The 21,739-nt window shown below is 44.0% G+C and overlaps 1 protein-coding gene across 1 annotated transcript in view; it reads left to right on the top strand.

Moving 5' to 3' along the window:
• Positions 1–1,404: 1,404 nt before the first annotated feature.
• eif4e3 (eukaryotic translation initiation factor 4E family member 3) overlaps positions 1,405–21,739 on the top strand; it is an 82,055-nt gene continuing 61,720 nt past the window's right edge. The window contains exon 1 of the mRNA XM_060835213.1: positions 1,405–1,584. Coding sequence (XP_060691196.1) covers positions 1,406–1,584 — 179 coding nt within the window. The 5' untranslated portion in view covers position 1,405. The remainder of the gene's footprint in view (positions 1,585–21,739) is intronic.

The raw sequence follows: 21,739 nt of genomic DNA, 5'->3' as shown, positions 1-21,739 counted from the left end.
GGACTCCCCAACCCCAGGGAAAAGACTTTGTCTGTTTATCCTATCCTATTTTGCAAACCTCTATAAGGTCACCCCTCAGCCTCCAATGCTCCAGGGAAAACAGCCCCAACTGTGTCTATTTATCCTATCCATGCCCCTCTCACATGGGTTATAAAATAAAAATTGACTGTCTACAGATTGTGTGCTTTTTGACTAAATTGGAATGTATCTGCAAATACAGTTCTGCAAATGCAAATTCACCCCATAGACTTATGTGTGTGTGCATGCATGCGAGGGAGTGAGAGAGAAATTGTGTGTGTGTGTGTGAGTGAGAGGGAACAATTGTGTGTGTGTGTGTGTGCGTGCACGCGAATGTGTACGCATGCATGCGTGCTTGATAATGTGTGTGCGAGTGTGCATGGGTGTGAGTGTGGGAGGTGTATGTGTGTGTGCACCTGAGAGAGTGTGTGCATGAGAGGGTCTGCGAATCTCTCTCTTTCTCTCACTCACACACACACCTTATTCACATGCAAGCACACACCCTCTCATAAGCATATACTCCATCACACTCATGCACACGCACACCCTCTTCCCCCCCATACACACACTCTCTTTCTCACTCCCTCACATGCAAGCACACACACATATAAGTCTATGGGGTTAATTTGCATTTGGAACATTGAATTTGAAAATACATTCTATTTTGTTCAAAAGCAAACTGTAGGCAGTCAATATTTTTAATAATCCATGTGACATTTCATAAATAGTACCAGTCTGACTCAAGATTGGAATATATACAGACTCTAACCTCACACCTTTAATACATTACCTGAGCTGGGATGTCACTTTCTTTTATAGAAACTTAAGTTATCTCAGAAATGTGACTTGAAAGAAGTTCTAGGATTTACATATTAATAAATCGAAACCTGTAACCCATTCTAAAAGATGAAAGACAGCAGTAATTGAGGTATGACACTATGATCTATTGCAATAAATTCTGCGTCCAATGAGCCTTATCCAGTCGCTCCCTGATGAAGGAGCAGCGCTTCTAAAGCTTGTACTTCCAAATAACCCTGTTGGACTATAAACTGGTGTGGTGTGATTTTAAACATTGTACACCCGAGTCCAAAAGCTGCACCTCCACATTGGGGCTGCAGAGACAGGGTAGAGGAGTGGCGCTGGCATTACCTCTTCGGTGCTGTTTTGGGCGAATTGCTCTTTCGGAGAGCCAGCACAAGCCGCGACGGGCTGAATGGCATCATACAGCTCCAGCCGCCGCTCCTTCCGGGGATTCCATTCATTCCGCGCGGGGGGTTCCCCTCCTCCTCCTCCTCCTCCCACCCCTTAACCATGACGTAATCCGAGTGACGCCATCGGCCCAGGGGGCTGGCGCCGCGCATGCGCCTCGGGTCGGATGTTGTTGTGGATGAAAATGGCGATCCCGGCGAGTGAGGATTTACAGCAGCGGCTGGAGAAGCAGAGGGAGAGCGCGGTTACCCCGCCGGCCGCCGAGCACGATACCATTCACCTCAACCAGGAGGAGATCAACAATCACGACAAGTCCGGCGTCCCCCTCAACTCGCCGTGGACTTTTTGGCTCGATCGGTGAGTGAGTGGAGTGAGTGGGCTGGCGGGCTGCGGTGGCCGAGGAGGGCCTGGATTGGAAACTAACGCCGGGGAGCGGCCTGGGGGCGGTGGGGGGAGCGAGTACATGCAGCAGCTCTCACTCCCACACCCGGGGGAGAGGGCGGGCAGGCAAAGAGACCTGATCCCTGTCAGGGTCACCAGTCTAAATACAAAGGTGAGCCCCAGAGATTAAGTTCAGGGCGGGTTTGTGGTGTTGGTGCTGGTGGTGGTGTTGGTGTTGGTGTTGGTGCTGGTGCTGGGATTGCACCCTGCCATGAATGTTCCTGGGCGCAAATAAACCAGGAGACTCGATATTCTGCTAAATAAGTAGTGTTGCACTTTCCGCTGTCAGCTTTCTTGATTCCAGTCGTCTGTCCCGGTTTTATATGGGCAGCAAAATACTTTGACAAACTTGACTTTTTTTTTGCTGTGTTGATAGGACTAAAAGTAGATTGAAAGCAACCATGGGTATTGAATGATTTGGAGATGCCGGTGTTGGACTGGGGGTGTACAATGTTAAAAATCACACAACACCAGGTTATTGGAACAGGTTTAATTGGAAGCACACTAGCTTTCGGAGCGACGCACCTTCATCAGGTGTTGAAGGGTGTCCTTCAGCACTGCTTTTAGGCACTTTATGGGTATGTTGCGCCGTGTGCCGCTTCTGCATCGAGTTTATGTACAAACAGCTTTGTAACTGTAGAGAGAGCTGCCTGAAGTAAATATTAACAACATGGTAGTTTTCTTGCACCCGAGGTCAAAAGGTTGTGAATTCAATTCCTAGTTGAGAATTGAGGACATAATTGACACTGGCACTTAGAGTGTTTTGCATTACTAGGCATGCTGTCTCTCAGATGAGACATTAAACCAAAATTCTATCCATCCGTTCGGGTTGATGTAAGAAATCCGATGGTGCTAGTTGAATAAAAGAGGAGAAGTCAACATTATTTGCTAACCAGTATCACTGGAAATGTAGAAAATTTAGTCACATGATGGGCCAAATGGTTTCATTCTGTCGGTGACAGCTAGAAAACAAAAAGCTCCCAGTCTATTTCACCTTCCTCTCCCGGTCCATAGCTTTGTGGGCTATGGCACGTCAAAGAATGAATAACTTAAAGCACTCTTGACTTTTCTAATCTGTTACCAGTTATGTTCAAGTCCTTGCCCCTGGTTATTGATGATCTGCTAATGGAAGTTGCTGCCAATCCACTTCAACTAGCCCTTTCATAATGTTACATACTTCAGTTAAATTTCCCTTCTGCTGCTTCTTTACCAAAGAAAACAACTTCATCCTGTTCAACCTTTCCTCCTAGTTACTAACAATCTCCTTTACAGTCTGTCTCAACCTTATTGTAGTGCAGGCTGTCCTCTCACTTCAGCTGAGCTAGTGGTTTACAAGCTAGCCTAAAAAATGTGTTGCTGGAAAAGAGCAACAGGTCAGGAAGCATCAAAGGAGCAGGAGAATCAACGTTTCGGGAATAAGCTCTTCTTCTTTGATTCCTGAAGAAGGGCTTATGCCTGAAACATCGATTCTCCTGCTCCTTTGATGCTGCCTGACCTGCTGTGCTTTTCCAGCAACACATTTTTCAGCTCTGATCTCCAGCATCTGCAGTCCTCACTTTCTCCTACAAACTAGCATAACTTAGCATATACTTGAGCCCTCGATAAAGGAAAGAAAACTGTGTATCTTCTGGACCACCTGTCCTGCCATTTTCATCTTACCTGACCAGTCTGTGGATATTTTCTTGCAGTCTGCAGATTTTCTTCTTACTGTCAATCTCTTGGTTGGTTTTTGTACCAAATGCAATATTCTTAATCATGCTTCCAACATGCATTGGTATTTATCATGAGCAAAAAAGAACTCGGTACTGAGTCCTGTGGGATTCCACTTGTAATAGTCTAGATTAGAGTGGTGTTGGAAAAACACAGCAGGTCAGGCAGCATCCGAGGAGCAGGAAAATCAATGTTTTGGGCAAAAGCCCTTCATCAGGGATATTCCACTTGCAATAGCCTTGCAGTCAAATAAAGCCAGTGATAATACCTTTTGTTTTCTGCCAGTGACCCAATTTTGGATCCAATTTGCCACTTTCACTTTGTTTCCATGAGTTTTTAATGATCTGAGCAGTCTGCCATGTGAGACTTATGAAATCCTTGCAAAAAACCACATCTTGACAATCCCATAAGGGGAAACAACCATTACACCGCCCCCCCCCCCCCATCGAGTCCTCAAAGAATGTTCTATACTTCAATCAGGTCACCTTTCGTTCTTCTAAATTCCATTGAGTATGAGTCAAACCTTTGCATCAGAAAGTTGATCCCTCCATACTTTGGATCAACCTAGTAAACCTTCTTGGGACTGCCTACAATGTCAGTGTATCTTTGCTTGGGAACAGGAACCAAAGTTGTTGATAGAATGAGTGCCTTGTATAGTCTAGCAAGACGTCCTTTGTTTTTTACATACTCCATTCCCTTCAAAATGACGGCCAGCATTCCATTTGCCTTATTGCCTGTTGAATGTAGATTTATGCACAAAGGTTTTATGATTTATGCAAAAGGATCCCCAATTCCTCTATGCAGCTTTGGCGATTACCACTTAAATAATGTACAGTTCTTCTAGTTGTCTTTACATGAGGTTAGGGTGCATATTATCACATTTTCCCACATATTCCAGTTTTGACTACTTTCTTAACCCTGTATATCCCTCTGTAGACTCTATCATCCTCACCACTTGCCATCCCACGTATTTTTCGTTATTTGCATATTTGACCATAGTGCATTCACTTTCCTTATCCAAGTTACTAATATACAAAGGAATCTCGATTATCTGAATTTCGTATTATCCGGACAAGATCACAAAGTTTCGATGCTTGGCTAAACTGGTATCAGGCATTTGATTATCCAAACATTCGATTTATCTGAACAATTTATCCTGCCCATGTTGTTCAGATAATCAAGGTTCCTTTGTATATTGTAAATAATTGTGCTCCCATCACTGTCCCTGGGCTTTGCACTAGTTGTAGGTTGCCATTTTGAAAATGCCTCCTTTATCCCAAATAACTTCTATTAGCCAGCCAGCCTTCTGTCCTTCTACTACTCCAAAACTATGGACTCTTGTCTTAGAAATGATATCTTTTTATTGAATGCCTTTAGGAAGCCCAAATAAATTACATCTACATGTTCTTCTTTATCTCTTCTGCTTGTTAGTATCTAAACAAATTTCACTAAATTTGGTGAGGCTAGAGCCAGAGTGTACAACTTTAAAAATAAGGGGATGCCACTTAACTCAGAAGTGTTTTGTATACTCTGAGTGCTATGAACTTCTGGAGTTCTCTACCAGAGAGCGCTGTGGAAGCTCAATCTTCAGGTTTATTTAAGGTAAAGCTGAATAGATTTTTAGATTAGACTTAGTGTGGAAGCAGGCCCTTCGGCCCAACAAGTCCACACCAACCCGCCGAAGCGAAACCCACCCTTACATTTACCCCTTACCTAACACTAGGGGCAATTTAGCATGGCCAATTCACCTGACCCGCACATCTTTGGACTGTGGGAGGAAACCGGAGCACCCGGAGGAAACCCACGCAGACACGGGGAGAACATGCAAACTCCACACAGTCAGTCGCCTCAGTCGGGAATTGAACCCGGGTCTCAGACGCTGTGAGGCAGCAGTGCTAACCACTATGCCACCGTTTCTGTCGTACAAGTGAGTTACGGGGTGAATAAAATGCATTGTGTTCGTTCGGCCATGATCATAGTGAATCAGTGAGCACGCTTTCCAGGCTGAATGGCCAACTCCTGCTTCTGACTTGGAGTTTTCATGTGGCATACAATGGGCACAGCAATGTCCTGCCCTATAGTTTTAGATTAATTAAACTTGATAGAGAAGCTTAAAAACTTATTGGATTTTTATTTTGGGGAAAAGAAGTTCACCAGCAACATACCAATCAGCAGCATCCCCTGTACTGATGCCACTTAGATTTTTGTTTACCTCACTCTTGAGATTTCCTCTGAAATTGAACTTAACTCCAATATACCTGTGTTCTTGCATTCAGGCTCTCTGATTTAATAAAATGATAAATATTGTCACAAGCTCTTTCTGTGCAACTGCCTTAGATTCAAGCAACAAAAAGACTATAATGTTCCCCAACCAATCACTCATTCACCTGCTGTACTGTGACATCACTGATTTCCTTTTTGATTTCTCTCCCCTCATTGTCTTTACCTCTCAGTCATAGTCCCATTCTTTCTACTGATATTACCTTTGGGCCTGAGTCACTGCTGCTCTGTATTTCCTACCTCTGAATCAGGTCTCTTCTGCTGCTATGCTGAAAGTGAGATCCTTTATCCTTATTGTTGCATTTAGTCCCATACACTCAGGTCTTGGTTTGTCTCTTCTTTTTATCCACATCCTGGTTCAGATCTCATTAATTTTTAAATAAAAATATACTTATATGCACCTAGTCACTGTTTTAGTTCTGTACAGTAACATTTTAAGCAAACAAAAAGATTGGAGTTTGACTCTATCCAACATACAAGCATTTATTTACATGCAGTTGAAGCACTGGGGGTGTCTAATAACTGAATGTTTAACTTTGGCAGAAAGTTCTCAGATACTGGTCTTTCCCCATTGCTCCTTGGTGACAGCTGCCCCAAGCTTTAGTGCTTCCTTTAGCATGTAATCCTGGATCTTGGGATGTGCCAGTCTGCCACACTCGGTTGGGATCGACTCTTTCTTCTGGGAGACTATCAAGTTTTGAGCAGACTAAAGAGCATTTTTCATTGAGTTGATGGTCCTGCAGGCGCAGTTGATGTTTGTCACCATGTCCTAGTTCTTGCCTTGATTTATCTTGGCCCCCAAGGCTAGTTTGAACTGACACGACTCTCAACTATTACAACAAGAGATAATGCGATTTGTGTTCAAAATGGATACAGTTCCCTCTGTATAATAGTGACTACACTTTTTAGTGCTTAATTAGGTGTGAAGACTCCTCATCACCCTGAGGGGTGTGAAAGGCACAATGCAATTGCATATTCTTGTGTTGTCCCACAATTTAATCATAAATGAAAGCTAATACAGAGAGTTGGAATATTTTATTGTGTTCTCTAACAATTTTATGGGTCCAAGAATGCCAGCATGTGAAGTGGCATGCCTGCATTGCGTGCACAATTTGCTTGCTTATTGAATCAATGAGGGAACGCACACAAATAAGCCATTGCGCTTTAATCTGAGTTATTTTCATACAAATAATTTTTTCTGGTTTGAAACGATACTTTTTGGAAAAAAAATCAAATGAAAAATAATGGCAGATATTAATATTCCCTGCACATTATAATACAGTGCCACACTGTAGTGCAATTCAGTAGCCAAATCTTATTGAACCATTTGTTATTTAAATGAAAAATCTCCTTGCCCATATCCATATTGATTGTCAAAGGGCCATCAGACTAAACTGAAGCTTTGAATCTTCTGGATTGGTACACTAATTCATAGTTAACTAAGTGCTTTATTGAGAATAATCAATTGAAATTAAGCCTGTTGGTATGAGGCAAGGGATTCATAACAGGATAGATGCTAAAGTGTACACAGTGTGAAACGCTTGAGATGAATTTTATGTTTTAATCAATGAAACTTGCATTTAAGCCATACACTTTCCAGTTGTAATAGTTGATATGTATTTGAGTGACAATCCTGTGAGTGCTTAACTTTAAAGTGGAATTTTTTTCCTGAATTGTACCTAACAATTGCTACATAGACTAAAAATTCAGATGGATGAAATTTAAACAATTTTTCTTTCCTTGATTCTGAAACCTCTCATAGTCTCTTTATTTCAATGCAATTTAAGTGCAGTGTCTAGCTTGTTAAATCAGTGAAATATCAGTGTTGCTTAAACAAAAAAAAAGGACTGATGCTAACTTTGGATTACCGCTGGAAAGTTATTCAAAGATTCAAACCATTGAGGTTTGTTGTAGAAGTTGCTAACTTTAGTGTGGTTAACTAACATTTATATTCAGCCTGAATTGTACTGAACATTTCTTCCTCAATGTCTCTCTCCTAATCGCGTAGATTTTGGTACAGACATATATGGGTGGAATCATCAAATCCCTACAGGGCAGATCAGCCCATCCAGTCTGCACCAACCCTCCAAAGAGCATCTACCTAACCTAACTTACACATCTTTGGCCAGTGGGAGAAAACCAGAGCACCCGGAGGAAACCCACAAAGACACGAGGAGCCCGTGCACATTCCGCACAGTCAGTCAAGGCTGGAATCAAATCTGGGTCCCTGGCACTCTGAGGCAACAGTGCTAACCACTGAGCTGCCTACTGGTTCCAGAGGAATGTGGTACAAATTCATTTGTATGCATTCCTAAAAACAACAACTGTCCATTTTTCAAATGTGGCACAAATGCTTTTTTGATGAATGTTATATAAATAACACATCTGTTGACATTGTTAGTTACAATATTTGTTCAACAAACACCCCTGATATAATCACTGATGTTATTTTGTGAAGCCTGATCAGGACTTAAGTAAATAGTGTCATTTTTGTCCTTGAAGGAGCCTGTGGGTTCTGATCTCTGAAGCAGTTTCCATTAGCAAGGAAATCCTGTAGTAATGGACACTTAGGCTCTTCTCATTCCTCCTTTGATTTAAATTTACTTCATGTCCTTTTCTATCTGAATTGGTTAGTAGTTCAATGACAGAGTTTATTGTACAAAGAAATACTGGAGCACCGGGGAGAGAGAGAGAGAGAGACCAACAGCACAGTGGTCAACTGCGAGTCTTATCTTAACCCGGAGCACGTGTCAAGATACTTTTATATATTTTGTGATATAATAGATCAGTGATGAGGTTATTGTCTCTGTAATATAGTTTGTTGTAAGCATTGCAGAATCATTGATAGTTTTGATGCAGTCATTGTCAGTTCTAGCGCAGCCTTTGTTAATTTCAGCGCGGTCATTGTCCATTTCAGTGCAGACATTCAGTTTAAATGACAGCGCGGAAGTCCATTGCTGTAGTAATGGGCGCTAATCGCTCTTCCTGAGAAGGCTATTAGCACTTTGTATTGAGTCTGTATCAAATGTGTTCGCTGGACCCAGACACTTCAATGGGCAGCGTTCGTAACTCATGTGTATTATCTTCCCCCACCCGCCTTAAACCAATCAACTAGGTTGCGAGTGCATTGTGGTGGCCCCAGGCAGTATGTGTGTTTGTTCTGCTATCTTTCTCTATATTGTGGTCCGGTGGCCCTCTTCTGTGTCCGTGTGCCTAGTGTCATCCTGGCCTTTCCCATCTCCCACTTTACTTCCCCACCCCCCCACTTTGTGGTCAAGGAGGCGACTTTGGCGATGTCCCGCAGACCACCCAATTTACATGTAGAGGTGGGTCATCTCTAGGAGGTCCTCCTCCTGAGGGGTATCATGGAGTGCCAGTTTTATTGGGGGCTCTTCCATCGTAAAACTTGCTGCTGGTACAGTTCTCGTCAGTAACGCCTTATGGCAGAGCTTTAATCACCCGAGGACCACACACAATACCAGAATGAGTGCAATAGGAGAACTATCCCGTGTGCCAAATGGGTTCCCAAGATTTACCTATCAAACCTATCAGTGTCGGGGAATGAGTCTGGGTGGGTTGCGCTTTGGCGAATCGGTGTGGATTTGTTGGGCTGAAGGGCCTGTTTTCACACTCTAAGTAATCTAATCTAATCTAAACAATTTAGCCAGCTATCTGTAATTGGGGCTCCCTGTTGAAAATTATCCAGCTGGTCTCTGATATTCCTGATGGCTTCTGTAATGTTATAAGAGGTAACAATAACATGGGGGATACCATTGTCACCAATAATTGTGCAAACTCCCCCTTGTTGTACTGATTGACAATCCACTGCATAATGTGTCGGCTGTGTGTAGAGTTCAGCCAACTTTGTGTATTAGTTGCTTCCAGAGTCTTTGAGGTGTTATTGCCTAAGATAGTCAAGCCACATAAAAGGTAATTTTGGCTTTTAGCACTGACGACCCCTCTGCGACTCCCAAAGATACAGAGATCTCAAGAATCCTTCACCCAGTGATGACCCCAAAGTGGTGGAGACCTGCCAGTCAGCACAGAACTCCTGATGATGGAATGGGTCCCTTTAAATAGAGAATCAAATCCCTTTGCCGCTCAGTAACATACATCATCCTGCCCTTCCACTGTCTGTCCACCCATGTTGCCCAGATCCCCTGGAGTATCACCACCCCCCCCCCCCAACTCCACCCCAAACTGGTAAGTCTCTAATGGGTGCACCCATGTGGCAGAGCTGGCCTGGATGCCATTGCACTGACCACGTATGAATTGTCTGCCCGCGGTCACATTCAAGCATGCCTGCTCGCTGCAGGTGCAGGTAAACTGTCCCCTGGTGACTGTACCGTGCTGATAAGTGCACTGTGTCTGGATGCATGAATCATTTTTGGGAACCAAGGCATAAACACACCCCCATCTCTGCCCTGTGAAACAGCATGGGTAATTACTGGGTTTTAAGTGGGTCTTCCCTTCCCTAGGCTGGGGGACCAACCCCCATGGGCCGGTGGTCCTAACCAGCTACACACATCTACCCTCGACTCTCTACTTCTATTTCCCTATGTGCCCCTTGCATAATGCTCTCGAGGTGCCTACTGTATACAGGTTGCAATGGGCCCATATCGGTGTGGCCACAAATAGGGATTCTACTGATCGTGCCAGTGGGTAGCAGACAATTCGGTTACCATGTAACTTAGGTGGGGTTTATAAAAGAGGTTATCTTCAAATCCTGATGTGCTCCTGACAGTCGCCACACTTAAACACAGTAAAATACATACAGTTATATACATTTTTGCAGTTAAATAAAGTTATGAGTCAAAGTCTTTGTTTTCGTCAGGAGGCGCAGTCGTGCTTCTGTGTGGTTTGTTCTGTTGTGTTTCACTGCCCCCCTCCCCGGGATGACCATCTTATCCGCCGTTCCTGTCTGCACCTGGGGAATGGTCCATGACATCAGTTTGGTCACAGAAGTCTTGAAATGGTTTTAGTTGGGTCCAGTGCTTCCATGTGCCTTTCCCTTTAATATCTGGGCAGGCACAGGTGTCCCCACTTATTATCACGTCGTATGACCCATTCCATTTTGGTTTGTCGGGCAGTGCTCTCTCCAGGACACGGTGTCCTGCTGCTGGGACCTCAGGGAAGATTTCAAGTTCTCCTGCCTTGTCCTTTTTGTCATATTTATCAATTACAGATTTCTGCATCTCTTTCAATTGGGCATTTAATTCTATCACATACCGCCGAATTTTGTCGTTTCGTAGACCCACATCCGTGCCATCTGTGATTGTCTCTGTCTCTGGCAATTGCATTGCTCGCCTGGTCATTAATTCATATGGTGTTAGCCTAGTTGCCTGATTTGTGGTGGCTCTTAATTTCATTAGTATGGCTGGCAGCACTTCAGCCCATGTTCTGCCTGAGGTTTGCATAGCCTGAGCTAAAGTATTTTTGAGTGTTTTATTCGTTCTCTCTGCCATCCCTGAGCTCTGAGGTGATGGGGATGTGAAATTTTTGTCTCATGCTGACTAATTGGCAGACAGTCTACATACATTTGTCTGTAAAATGCGTCCCTGGGTCAGATTCGATCTGGAGGGGCGCACCCCCCCCAATTGGCTACAGTGGCCACAGTGCAGCTTCTAAGTTGGGAATGCCTCTACCCACCGGGTGAATTGGTCTGTGATGACCAGGCAGTATGTTTTCCCACGGGAAGGTGGTAGTGGCCCTGTAAAATCTATCTGAAGGTGTTCCCAGAGTTCTCTAGGTCTGGGCTGGTGTCCCACCTTAACTTTTATGGGTCTCCCTGGGTTATGTTGTGCAAAAACTATGCATCTGCAGCAGTACTTGGCCACATCTCTCCCCATTCCCTTCCACCACCACTCTCTCCCTTGCTATCATTGCCTCTCTACCTGTATGGGAGAGCCCATGGTAAAGGTCAAGAAATGTGTTCTGTATACACCTTGCCTGCTCTCTCCCAGACACCATCCTCCCCTTTTGAATGTCCCCTGCAGTTTCCATTGTGCTCTCTCTTATTGCAGGGTGTTCTTCTGTAGCTGCTCCTGTAGTGTCTTTTGCCAATTCAATAGTGGCTGTTGCAGTCTCCTCAATGGCTTCTTGTTATAGGGCTTTCTGAGCTGCTTGGTCTGCTGTCTGGTTTCCTTTGAATTTTAGCCAACTTGGACTTTTTTTTTGCTGACTCCTTTTGATGGGCTTTTATTTTTATTACTGCAGCCTGTTTTGGTTGTTCACTGGGATGTAATAGTGCTGAATAAATGGTGCCTGATAGGGGTTTCCCCCCCCCCACCACAAGTGTGTGGTGAACCATCTTCTACCCCATGCCATAATGTAGTCTACACTGAAGGCATATTGACTGCCTGTATATATATTCACAGTTTTGCCTTTTAGCTAGTTCCAGTGCTTTGGTGAGTGCTACCAGTTCTGCTACTTGTGTGGACTGACTTCCATCAATCCTCCCGGACATAACTGTTTCTAACTTATCATTTACCACAGCCCATCCTGTTCAGGGCGACCCTGCTACATATTTTCGTGACCCATCCACGAAGAGGGTCTCCTCAGCTGTGTCTTGGGGGGGTATCCTTCACTTTCCCTCTATCTTCATCACCATCTATATCCTCACAGATGTGCAGTTCCCCAGCGTCTAGAATTCCCTCAGCTGGGTTTTCTCCTGTATCCCTGACAATTACCATGGACCGACTTGGGGGAGAAGGGGGGGGAGAATTGTCTCCCACTTTACCCTTCTCATATTGGAGATTGCCCTCCGTTTCCCTGTGTTTAGCATCTCTACTAGCATGTGTTTAGTATGGAGGATGACATTCCCTATCATTACTATGGACTTGCTAACCCTAATGGCTCAAGCAGCACAGTCTCAGGCTGCTATGCAACTGGCAAACCTGTGACTACTGGCCCTTCTGTAGTTGAGTAGTACCCTACGGGCCTCTCCTGCTACTGAGGTCTTGTGGAGTAAAATTCTCCCTCATTGTTACAGGAGATGTGAAAGCCCTTGCTGGGATCTGGCAGCCCTAGCCTGGGGGCCGATGGGAGTCCAGTTTTAAGCTGACTGTGTGCCTCCTCTTGTTCTGGCCTCCAGGTTACAGGTTCCAAGATGGGCTTACCTCCTTTAATTAACCTCTGGATCGGTTCAGCCAATTTTGTGAACTGCGGTATAAAGCTCCGACTGTGGTTGAATAGCCTCAAGACCTTTCTGACTCCCTGACAGTGTCAGGTCATGTCATCTATTGGATTGCCGCCTTGTGGTCGTTGGGCATTTCTTTGAGTCCCTAGGTATAAGGTGTCCTGGGTATAAGACTTGTGTTTTGCCAGTCTCATGCCTTTGTGGGACTAACGTTTAACCCCGTGGTTGCCAGTTCCTGTAATACTAGACAAAGCTTCCTGGTGTCCTGACTCGGACTCTGAAGCAATTAGGATATCATCGACATATTGGAGGGCAGTGCTACCCCCTGGTAAATCTATTCTCTTCAGAATGTCACTCGTCACCCTGTGAAAAATAGTGGGGCTGTTGTGGAACCAAAGTTTGTGAGAAGATTTGTAGCTTGGATGCTCGTTGTTGTGGTTCTGTTCGCCGAGCTGGGAGTTTTTGTTGCAAACGCTTCGTCCCCTTTCTAGGTGACATCTTCAGGGTTGGGAGCCTCCTGTGAAGCGCTTCTGTGCTGATTCCTCCAGCATTTATTGTGGTTTGAATCTGGCTCTTCCGGTTGTCAGTTGCTGTCTGCTGCAGTGGCCGGTATATAGGGTCTTAGTCGATGTGTCTATTGATAGAATTGTGGATGAGTGCCATGCCTCTAGGAATTCCCTGGCTGTTCTCTGTTTGGCCTGCCCTATAATAGTGGTGTTGTCCCAATCGAATTCATATTGTTTGTCATCTGAGTGTATGGCTACTAGGGATAGCTGGTCGTGTTGTTTCGTGGCTGGTCGTGTTGTGGAACCCTTGTGGCAGGCGAGTCAACGTATACTGACTGTCCCTTACTGTAAAAGCAAATTTATTCTGGGACTTGAATTGTAACGTGATAGACCAGAATCCATTGGCTATGCCTAAAACAGTAAACATCTTGTGTTCGGGGGCCAAGCCGTTTAAAATGATGGAGAGGTCTGCTACAATGGCAATTTAGAGGTGACCTTATTTAATTCTGTATAATCAACGGTGAGCGAGGATTCCCTGTTTCACTATCTCCACAACTGCTTGTTCTGCTTCGGGGTTTATTGGGTATTGCCGATGGGACTTGTGCTCCGGTGTGGGAACCCTTATCAAGTCTATGTTAACTAGACCTGTGACTAACTTTGTTTCTGCCCGTGCTCCCGGGATGAAGTTGCAGATGGCTCTGAATCCCTCCGGTCAAGATTCCAGTCCCTACTGATGACTGCAGCCACTTCAATAGTTTTAAGGTGGCTTGTATGGTAGCACGGTGGCACAGTGGTTAGCACTGCTGCCTCACAGCGCCACAAATCTGGGTTCAATTCCCGCCTCAGGTAACTGTCTGTGTGGAGTTTGCACATTCTCCCTGTGTCTGCGTGGGCTTCCTCCGGGTGCTCAGGTTTCTTCCTACAGTCCGAAAATATGCAGGTTAGGTGAATTGGCCATGCTCTTCGGAGGGTTGGTGTGGACATGTTGGGCTGAAGGATCTGTTTCCACACTGTAAGTAATCTAAATCTGTAATCTATTGTAAGTTTCCCAATCTTGGTCTTTCGACCGTCCTATCTGGGCCGAATCAATTTCCCTTTTGCACTATCGATTAGAACGTTATATTCTCTCGTGAGGTCATTGCCCATTGTGGTGTCCTTGTTATTTTGGCATACGTAGAATTTCATGGGATATAGTTTATTTCTACGAGGGTAGTTTTGCTTAGATAAGCTGGTGTTTTATCCCCTCCTACCTCAGTTAAGTGAACCGTTTTATTTGTATGGGGTAAAGGTAAGTTTGTGATAAGATACAGCCGCTCCTGTGTCTGCTGGCATTTCAGATTTCCTCCCTCCCATTACTGTGGGCACATAAATTCTCCCCTCCCTTACCGTCATGAATGGGGTAGCTGGTTGTCAGCTCTGCTGACCTTGGGATTTCCGCAGTGTTCCGGGTGGTGTTTGGGGGTGCTCCATGCTTTTCCCAGCACACTGCTTTTATGTGTCCTATTCTGTTGCAGTGGCTACAGCATTTTATATTGTTCCCTGCTTTATCCCTGCTCGTGTGGCCCTACATTCTCAAGCAAAGGGTCCCTGTCGGCCACAGTTGTGGCAGGGTAGTTTTATTCTGCTCTCGCCTCCATTCCGATCAGCTGCTTTATCAGGTCTTGCCTTTATTGCAGGAGCTTCTGCATCCTGCTAGCTCACTCAACTAAATCATCATAATCCTGGGACATTATTACTTCCACTCTCGAGCACATCCCTAAAAGCTTGGTTGAATATGCTGTACCCCCAGTCTGGGTTTGCTTGCCCTGACCATTCCTGGTAGACCGTAAATAATCATTCCCCATATTCAGAGGCTCCTTCTCCTTTTTAAGTTGCTTAGTGGTCGTGATCTTGCTCTAGTTCGTGGGACCATTTCCCAGCACCCTCTGATTTCCTCTTTAAAATCAGGAAAGGGGGGTCTGTTGGGCATCTAAGGGCAACAGCATGTGTCCACCGTCCTCCTTTAAAGTCTCAAGCTGCTGTGGCATCCGGTCCACCAGCTACCTATCTCCACTTGTCCGCTGGGCAAGCTGCCTGGACCACCTGGTGTACGTTTTTCAGGTGTAGTTTGTGCCCTACCAGCGCATCCCAGAATCTAGTATTTGTGCTCCAGGGCTGTAATTTGCCCAGGGAGGCCATCATTTGCTGCCTCTTCCCTGGGGTGAAGGCTTTGGGCTGTGAGCCTGCACCTCCTCCAGTAACATGCGCTAAGTTATACTCTTGCACTGTTTGTCCAAGAGAGGGAGCAGTTGGTCCCTGCTGGACAGTTTCATAGGAGAGGAGAGAGTTGATCTCCCTTTCATCCTGTACTTTTTCTAATCTTTGCTCCAGCTCCTTTATCCTATCGTCCAGCTCCTCAATTCGTTCTTGACCTTTTCTTCACCTGCAAGCGGAGGCACCTACTTGTTCAATTAGGCCTGCTAATTGGTACACGAACATTACCCCTATCTTTGTGGTTCTATTTCATTTTTATTTATCTATCCATTCTCTCTGTTGTGCTAATGTCTGGAACCACTTTTCTTCATTTGCTCTGTCAACTGTTGTCTGTCTGCCTTGTATTTCTCATTCAGGGAATCTGCAGTATCCCCCTTAAAACTGGGATCTGCCATTTAACAGATTGTGTACCCCCGATACCACCAACAGTAAAGTGTTCCTAACCAGTAGGGACTTCTGTACCTCCTGGCTCATAATACTGTCCCAGCACTGTCCGTACAGTCGTAGCAGCCTCCTAGCAAGGTGTGCTCTCCTCCAGTGGGACTTCTCTACCCTCCCAGCTATCACCACTAGTTGGTACCTACTGGTTGGCTGGGAATACTGGCTCAATAGGGTATGCTTTCTACCAGGGCTCCTCTACCCCCCCTGGCCATCTCTACTGACCCAACACCTCCCGATAGGCCCAGAAATCTACCTCTAGCTTGGTGTGCTCTTTACCCTCCTGGCCTCCGCCACTATTCAAGCTCTGTCGTTCTACTGCGGACTGACGGCATCACTGTTGCACAGTTACGGTCCACTGAGGTTTGGCTCTTAGAGTGATCAGCTCCTCTTCCTCACCACATTGGAAATTACAAATACAACCAGCATCCAATTTCAACTTAAACTCTAACTGGACTCTGCGTTGTTCACCCCTACAGTCCAATGTTACCTGACTTTGCCACTTGTGCTTCACAACTCCTAGTGCCCTTGGTGCCTCAAATCTCAACTTTGAGTGGGGGGGTGCCTTCGATCAGGCCACCAGTAATAAGAACCCTGCTCGCAGCGAAAATCACCAGCCTCGGAGTCAGAGTCGTTGTTGGTTTCAGTGTAGACATTGCGCAGACACTGAAACTGACAGAGTCCATTACTGTAGTAATGGGCGCTAATCATTCTTCCTGAGAAGGACCATTACTGCAGCCCTGGCTATTAGCACTTTGTACTAAGTCTGTATCAAAGTGTCAGCATTTCTATCAAAGGTGTTGGCTGGACCCAAAAACTTCAGCGGGCAGTATAAGCTCCTCATTTGTATTCTCTCTCCCACCCACTTTAAACTAATCAACTAGGTTGTGAGTACATTTTGCTGGCATCCTGGTGGCCTCAGGCAGTATCTGTGTTTGCTCTGCTGTCTCTCTCCATATTGTGGTCTGGTGGCCATCATGTGTGTCAAGTGGCCAACTTGTGGTTCAGCGGCTATCTTAGTGCCTAGTGTCACGTTTCCCCATGCCATCTCCCACTTCACCATAATATTTATAATTTTAAAAATAGGCAGAGATCAGCATGGACAACTGGGGTGAAATTTCAATACTTCATTTGTTTATTTTAAAAATTGTTTCAAGCCAAAAATTAATTACTAATGCACATTAGGCACGTGATCCATATTTAAGTGTTTGTGCTGTTGCTATAAAAGGTTCTTTGCTTCTGTTCTTTGATTTATGTAAAATTAAAGTTAGTCAGTTTCAGTAAATCTTCTTTAAACTTCAAGACACCAGAAAACTGTTTTGATTCATAATACACGCAAACTTTGGTGTCTAAATTTACATCAGTAGTTTTAAACCATCATAATTGCAGGAGATGTTCATATGTAGCTCTTTCCTTATATTCAAGGTGGAGCTACAATACTGATGTATCAGGACCCAAAAATACTCATCCAATTATTTGTGTCACATATTTATGCTTTTGCTTGATAATGTCTTAAATGTGATGCACACATCACACATTTTGTGTTACACAACTTTTTTTTATGGTAGCTTCATATTGTCATACACTGCAAAGTTATATATTAAAATAAACTTATACTGGACAGCAGTACTCAAACTTCTCACTTGTCAGAGATGCAAAATGTATCAAATAACTTTTTGTATATTACTGAAGTATTTGCACACCCAGTATTTATACCATCCACATTAATTGTGAGCAAATAGTGCTAACTATTTGCCAGCGTCGCTGTAGTCCATTACAAAATTCCCATTTATAATGTTGAATGCATACTTCAGGTATTTCAGTATTACTTTGTATTGAACTCTTTCCCATTTTAAGATCAAGGTCTCATATTAGCGATCACACCTGTTCAGTTGCCAGTAATTGCTTCAAAGGTTTAATGAATCTAATATATACATCCTCTTTTTGTTTCAGGCAGTAAGTTAGCAATATTGAAAAACACCTCATTTGGAATAGTGCGCAAGGTATCCTGATGCCTTTTTGTACTGAATTAACAGGAACCTTGCTCCTGAATTTAAATTCATCAGTCATTTGATAAAAATATGATTGAGCCAAATCCTTTACACTGCATAGAATTCCTACAGTGTGAAAGCAGACCATTTGGTTAATCAAGTTCACACTGATCCTCTGAAGAGCATCACCACCCAGACCTAACCCTCTACCCTGTCCATGTAACTCTACATTTCCCATGACTAATCAACCTAACCTACATATTTTTGGACATTATGGGCAATTTAGCATTGCCAGTCTACCTAACCTGCACATTTTTGGACTGTGAGATGGAACTGGAGCACTTGGAGGCAACCCACGTAGTCATGTGGAGAAAATGCAAGCTCCACACACATTGCTTGAGGGTGGAATTGAACTTGGGTCCCTGGTGCTGTGAGGCAGCATTACTGAGCCAACTTGCTACCCTGACTACATGTTGGATATAAACCATGGGGATTGCAAATTACTCAATCCTAGGATATTCAGGAGATGACGTCAGTACTGTAAACCAAGGTAATAAGCTGATTAGAATGTCATTACTTGGGTGAAGATCTACCTCAAAGTCCTTAATGTAAAATTCTTACTTCAGTCATTTGGTATTGGCACTCCAGTTTTACATCACTATATTACATTCAAATTAATTGTCAAAGATGCATAATTTCTGCTGGAATAGTTGTAAAGCCAACATACTTTTAACAAGCTACTGTAATGGTATGATTGCGTGCTGTGCATTATAACTGGACTGAATTATGGTTTCAAACAGTGAAATATAAATTCAAGATTATATAGAAATACCTTTGTACATTTCCCAATCCAGTGGCTAGATTGTATTTCATAAATTTCATTAAACTACTCAGGTAGGAGGGGAAATAAATAAAGCTACACTGCATTCTGAGCATGTACACTCTGTAGGATTAACAGTACTAATTCATAGCTTACTTAAATGTCATACCTCAGCAGTATGACATCGATCTCTAAAAGCTCCAGGGATGTGTCTTTAAAGCTCCCCTCCCAGCAATTCTCAACATTCCAACTTGAATATATATTCAACATTCCTGCTTTGTGGCTGGGTCAAAGAGCTTAAGAGTTCCTTGCCTAGACCCATCATGGGGGGATTGCACAAAGCATTTACTTAGGTTCAAGAAGAAAGCCTGCTACATTTTTTTACAAGCCCCTAGAGTGGGCATTGAAATTTAACCTTGCAGTGTTGTTGACTTCTTAAAAACACAATTTTGAACAATTCCAATATCTATTCCTTTTATAAAATAATTGGAATGTAAAAAGTGTTTCCTTGTCAGTCTAATACAGAAACATCTGGCAGATTGCACAAACTTGAGGACCTGTAAAATAGGGAATTTAACTCTGACAATACTATAAAGAAAGAAATTGTCATTGTCACATATCTTTAGATGGGCCTTTTTTTAATTGTTTCATGTAGCCTCGAGTCAACAAAATTTGCATGAGTATGTTGTTGTCTTAGCAAAATTTAACACCAAGTGCTGCTTAGCAGGACTTATACACTTTATGGTCAGGTCCTGGGGAGTGTAACTAAACAAAGAGACCGTGGAGTGCAGGTTCATAGCTCCTTGAAAATAGAGCCACAGGTAGAAAGGATAATGAAGAAGGCATTTGGTATACTTTCCTTTATTGGTCAGAGTATTCAGTACAGGAGTTGGTGGTCATGTTGCGGCTATACAGAACATGGGTTAGGTCACTGTTGGAATATTATGCGCAATTCTGAAAGATGTTGTGAAACTTGAATGGGTTCAGGAAAGATTGACAAGGATGTTGCTGGGGTTGAAGGATTTGAGTGGTTGAATAGACTAGGGCTGTTTTCCCTGGAGCATTGGAGGCTCAGGGCTGAATTTATAGATTATGAAATCACGAGGGGCATGGATAGGGTAAGTTGACAAAGTCTTATCCTGGGGTGGGAAAGTCCAGAGCTAGTGGGCATAGGTTGGAGAGTTGGGGACAGAAATGGCAGATGGAGTTCAATCCAGACAAATGCAAGGTGATACATTTTGGCAGATCCAATTCAAGAGTGAACTATATAGTAAATGGAAAAGTCCTGGGGGAAATTGATGTACAGAGAGTTCTGGGTATTCAGGTCAATAGTTCCCAGAAAGTGGCAACGCAGGTTAATAGAATGATCAAGAAGGCACACCGCATGCTTTCTTTCGTTGGAAAGGTATTGAGTACAAGAGTTGGCAGGTCATGTTACAATTGATAGGATTTTGCTTCAGCCGCATTTGGAATACTGCATCTAGTTCTGGTCGCCACGTTACCAAAAGGATGTGGACCCTTTGGAGAGGGTACAGAGGAGGTTCACTCGTATGTTGCCTGATATGGAAGGTGCTCGCTATGAAGAGAGGTTGAGTAGATTAGGATTATTTTTATTAGAAAGATGGAGGTTGAGAGGGGACTGGATTGAGGTCTACAAAGTCATGAGTTATGGACAAGGTTGTTGTGGTTCTGTTCGCCGAGCTGGGAGTTTGTGTTGCAAACGTTTCGTCCCCTGACTGGGTGACATCCTCAGTGCTTGGGAGCTTCCTGTGAAGCATCTCTGTGATGTTTCCTCCGGCATTTATCACAGAAACATCACAGAAGTGCTGCACAGGAGGCTCCCAAGCACTGAGGATGTCACCTAGACAGGGGACGAAACGTTTGCAACACAAACTCCCAGCTCGGCGAACAGAACCACAACAACGAGCACTCGAGCTACAAATCTTCTCCCAAACTTACAGACAAGGTGGCTAGCAAGGAACTTTTTCCCAGAGTGGACAACTCAATTACTAGGGATTATGAGTTCAAAGTGAGAGGAGAAAAGTTTAGGGACGATATGTTTGAAAAGTTCTTTACACGGAGCCTGGGACGCATTGCCAGCAGAGGTGGTAGAGGTGAGCATGATAGCACCATTTAAGATGTATCTAGACAGATACGTGAATGAACAAGGTCCAAAGGGATATGGGCCCTCAGAAAATAGACAACAGAGGATCTGGACCAGCGCAGGCTTGGAAGGCTGAAGGGCTTGTTCCTGTGTTGTAATTTTCTTTGAGAGGCTGAATAGGCTTTAGCTATTTGCTTTGGAGGCTGAGGGGTGACATTTATAGAGGTTTATTAAAATTCAGGGATATGGATAGGATGAATAGACAAGGACTTTCCCTTAGGCTGGTGGTGTCCAAAACTGGAGGACGTAGGTTTAAGGTGAGAGTGGAAAGTTTAAAAGGGACCTTAGGGGTAATTTTTTTCATGCAGAGGGTAGTGTTTGTATAGAGTGAGCTGCCAGAGGAAGTGGTGGAGGCTGGTACAGTTACAACATTTAAAAGCTATCTGGATGGGGATATGAATAGGAAGGCGTTAGATGGATAAGAGCCAAATGGGACTAGAGTTATTTTGGCTATCGGGTTGGCATGGACAAGTTAGACTGAATGGTCTGTTTCCATGCTGTCCAGCTCTATGATTCTATCTCTTCAGCCTGAAAGAGATTGCAGAACTGGGAAGCATAAATATTTGAAAATCACAGTTAGAAGTTTTGAAATTTGGGCATTGCTGGACAGATATGGGTTGAATAAGTTGAAGTTTAGAGGGTTTGAAATTGGATTGGGATGGGCATTAGAATAGTCAAATCTGGAGATAAGTGAGGTAAGCTCGACTGCTGCGTCAGCCCAATGTTAGAGGTGAAACCAGACTCTTCAGTGATGGAGAGATCCTGCTTTTA

The sequence above is a fragment of the Hemiscyllium ocellatum genome, chromosome 14 (genome assembly GCF_020745735.1).
Source record: "Hemiscyllium ocellatum isolate sHemOce1 chromosome 14, sHemOce1.pat.X.cur, whole genome shotgun sequence".
Taxonomy (NCBI): Eukaryota; Metazoa; Chordata; class Chondrichthyes; order Orectolobiformes; family Hemiscylliidae; genus Hemiscyllium; species Hemiscyllium ocellatum.
This window is presented reverse-complemented; position numbering and strand designations above follow the sequence as displayed.